Below are 4,190 nucleotides of genomic sequence, written 5' to 3'. Positions count from 1 at the left end.
CTTGTTGACATGTTTAATTATTCATTCTTTAAGGTCTTCTATGTTATAATTACCCTTTCCACTTCAACCCTTCTTCATCTAGATAAGTGTATGTAGATAAGTTAGTACACTTAAGTTGTAATTCGCTTAGGTTGACCACTCACCACAAGAATATCATGTTTCAAGTTTATTCTGGCCTGACACTACTTATTTACGACCCACCACTGATATAGGCAGACACAGCTCATATATATCTATCCCTTACGACCTTTAAGATCTCTGTATCTATATCTATTTATCGCTTTATCTTCTTCTACATTTAGATTTTTCCTCACCACCCTTCACCAACCCGTCTAAAAAGCTCACATGTATCTTACTTGACTATCCAGATTTTCTCTTATTGGTTCTTAGATTACCCACCCCACCGATTTGACTCCTTTTATGTTTTACTTTATTTTAGTTTTATTTCTGTATGAATATCTGTATTATTTTTTCTTCTTAGTATTTTATATTCCTATTTTATTTTATTTTATTATTTCATTTTTGTTATGTTATTTTATTATATTGGTTTTAACCACTAACTTAACACTACACACTGAATTGTGGCAAGGTATGGACGGATTCTGGAGTACCGAGAAAATTATGTATAAATATATCAAACTAAGAATTCTACGAGGTATAGTACAATATTGTCAATTATACACTGATGTAACAACTTTATAGTTGTTACATCAGTGTATAATTGACAATATTGTACTTGAAACACGTGTACCGCAGAATCCTTTGTGCTTTTGTTTTTATTTTTGCATTTACAATTTATTCATTCACCTCAACCACGAGCTGACATACACTGGTGCTTACAATTGTCAAGTATTACCTCTAACATTTACTTTATATATATATATATATATATATATATAGCTTTAACTTTCATTAAGTAGTAACTATGAAAGACTGCTGGGATTATTATTTGTACGGACTTAATGATTAGTCGCGATTGGGGAATTTCAACCATGTTTCGTGGTCTGCTACCACAACAGCTCCTTTATAGGATCCAGTTAGCTCAAGACATCATCAGGAGGAACCACGTCCGGTTTCGGCCCCTACTCCTCTACCGTTTTGACGTGGCGGGGCCCCTCCTTTCGGAGGTGTCTTCAGCTCTGGTGTTGGGTGCATGTCTTCTTTCTTCTATTCCCTGGCCTCTTCGATGCAGCATCATTTAGTTATTGCATTTTACTATTGATACCGATACAATGTACATTGGTTTATATGTTTCTTTGTTGTAGCTTTATTAAAGTTAGTGTTTAATCCTACCTATAAATTGATTGATTGAAAGAATGTGGTTATTAAGCTTTCACTTTCATATTATTCTACGGAAGACGGTGGGGATTATAATTTTTGTCTGACTTGATAGATTTGTCGTTGTTTAGATAGGTACTGAGGAGTTGATTGTAATTTACTTATTAAATTTATTTACCGATTCGATTGTACATAGGGTAAATGTGTTTGAAAGTTGTGGTTTCTTTGATTTGCTTTTTCCCAAACAACACTTATTTTAGTGGTGTAGACACCGCCGGATTGAATGGTACTGCTCAGGTGTCGAAACCATAATGATATCTGTGGGGCAGCTGATGATAGAGGTATGTTGGATTGTTGGTATGGCTGTGGAATAGTATCATAGCACATCCTTTTGACATATATATATATACATACATACAACAGTGGACTTCTGTCAGTTTCCGTCTACCAAATCGACTCACAAGCTTGTGATCGGCTCGGAGCTATAGTAGAAGATAGCCAAGGTGCTACGCAGTAGAACTGAACCCAGAACCATGTGGTTAGAAAGTAAGTTTCTTACCACACATCCATGCCTGGTCCCGCCAGTGTTTGTGATTAAGTGTTTACAAAATGTATAGAGATAAACAAACACGCTATGATTAGTTTATTGCGATCCCATAGTTTACTCTTTAAACTAACACATAAACGTAAGGGAAATTCACTCATGGATCCTCAGTTCCAAGCAAAAGAAGATGTTATCAGATTATTCAGATTTAATGTGAAACACAAAGAAGAAATAATTTGACTTACTCCCAGTATTCTTCAACAGATGACTTCAATGCCAGAGATGAAGATACATTAACATCCAACGTTGAGTTTAGCATCATATCTAACGTGGAATTAACTCGAGAATTATTCAGCAAAAAAATTGAGTCATAGCAAAGATGTGTATTCCAGGTGTTATTACAACTACTCCAGGCAAGTGTGGGGTGCATGGAACTATACAGGTAGTACAGTACCCAGGCTATGATCACATTGTAGTAGATACCAATAAGGGAATTTGTTACAACCATTGCAGTGCCAACACCTACAAAAGAACAAAAACATGAGTCAACAACAGCCGATTAAGGAACATTTATGTTGTTCAGACAGAGATAAGCAATGAAATAACCATCAGACCACAATCTACCATTCTAATAAAAATGGACACATTAGTAAATGTATGCGAAGATGCACTATACCTGAAAATAATGGAATATTAACGGTCTGGTTAATTATAGCTGACCTAATCCTAATCAACTTCAAGCAATTGCAATAAACGTGAGATTTTAAAAAGGTCATGCGATCTGCTGGGCATTGCACTCAAGTCTCCTTAAAAATACACGCTAATGTCTAAAAAAGGACACATTATATATTCAGTCGCCTTAAAAAGAGTGATTTTTGTGTCTTTGATTATATATCTACTCGATCGGGTTTGTCCTTGGTTTAAATAACAGCTATAACAGCAGCAGTAATATAATAAAATGAGGATTTACCTTTAAAAAGGGGGCACAAAACCCACGATTTTCCTGGCCCTAAATTTGCAAATTGGGCAACAGCATTTTCAAGCAGTAATGTCGGGATAGCAACAAATATCATAAATATAAAAAATGGAATGAGGAACGCTCCTGTTTAGAGAAAATAACGAGACGCGATTAGATATGAACGATTGTGAAATAAGAAAAGAGAGGGATAATGAATACATGCAAGACACAGAGAGAAATATTGTGAGCGAAGGATATAGAATAAGGGAGTAGAATATAGTGAGAGGGGGATATAGAGTGAATAAAGTGTACAAAGTGACTAAACGATATAGAGTGATTGAAGCATGATAGAAAAATAATAGAGTGAGTGATCGAGACAGAAAGATATAATGTGAAACAGAGAGAATAAGAGAAAGCCAAATGCATATTTAAAAAATATAGGGTACGGTGTGTGTGTGTTTTTTGCAAAGATACTGTACGAACAATCATTCTGGTGAATGCTGGCCGTTTCCACATATACCTGTGCAGTGTCTCCCAATGCACTTTTGGTCAATCAACAACCTGACATTTTAATACCCCTAGTTATTCCATTAACCACGTCTATTATCCAACATTTTTGTGCATCACGTGTTATCACAACCTAAGAAACACAAAGAACAACACCCTCTATACATCTCCGTCTCTTCCTTCTGGGTATTGAAATAGTGGATTTACAGATTTGACTGGTGAGGGATTATCTGGATTATCTGGAGTACAAGATTGATCACAAGATTTTGTTAGCCCGGTGCATCTTTATCAACAGAAATATTCTTTTCTACTCTAGGCACACGGCCCGAAATTTTGGGGGAGAGAGCCAGTCAATTAGATCGAGTCCACTACGCAACTGGTACTTAATTTATCGACCCCTAAAGGATGAAAGGCAAAGTCGACCTCGGCGGAATTTGAACTCAGAACATATCAACAGAAATATTAAGAAATATTTCGCCTGGATTACTACTATTTAACCAATCCCTCTGTCTTGATATATGGATTCTCTTCTCGTGAACGAGAAAAGAATGTTCGGTGGGCATTGGAATTAGACACTGAGGGAAAATGGATGTAACTTTTTTATTTTTTAAGTTAGGCGATTTTCGTTTTCGATAATGTGTTCTATATGTCCCGGTCATGCGATTTCCCCTTTAAAAAAAAATTTGAGATCCCCCCCACACACACACACACATACCCCCGCACCCACCCACGGGGAGGGGGCGATTTTCATTTTTGACATTGTGTTCTACATGTCCAGGTCGTACGAGTAGCCTTCCCGCAACTTAGATGTGAAAATGAACGGCTTCAATTTATATTGAAACAGAAAAAGGATCACATGTGGAGTCCCCACCACGAAACTTGATATGCTAGAAATAACAGCTA

The 4,190-nt window shown here is 36.4% G+C and overlaps 1 protein-coding gene across 1 annotated transcript in view; it reads right to left on the bottom strand.

The window, feature by feature from the left end:
• The window catches only part of LOC106871141 (sodium- and chloride-dependent glycine transporter 2), a gene marked incomplete at its 3' end in the record, with an annotated part of 41,637 nt that overhangs the window by 27,923 nt on the left and 9,524 nt on the right, over window positions 1-4,190 (bottom strand). Inside the window, exons 2-3 of the mRNA XM_014917451.2 lie at window positions 2,793-2,924; window positions 2,068-2,344 (exon numbers count right to left, since the gene is read on the bottom strand). Coding sequence (XP_014772937.2) covers window positions 2,068-2,344; window positions 2,793-2,924 — 409 coding nt within the window. The remainder of the gene's footprint in view (window positions 1-2,067; window positions 2,345-2,792; window positions 2,925-4,190) is intronic.

Source organism: Octopus bimaculoides, chromosome 6, assembly GCF_001194135.2.
Source record: "Octopus bimaculoides isolate UCB-OBI-ISO-001 chromosome 6, ASM119413v2, whole genome shotgun sequence".
NCBI classification, from domain to species: domain Eukaryota; kingdom Metazoa; phylum Mollusca; class Cephalopoda; order Octopoda; family Octopodidae; genus Octopus; species Octopus bimaculoides.
This window is presented reverse-complemented; position numbering and strand designations above follow the sequence as displayed.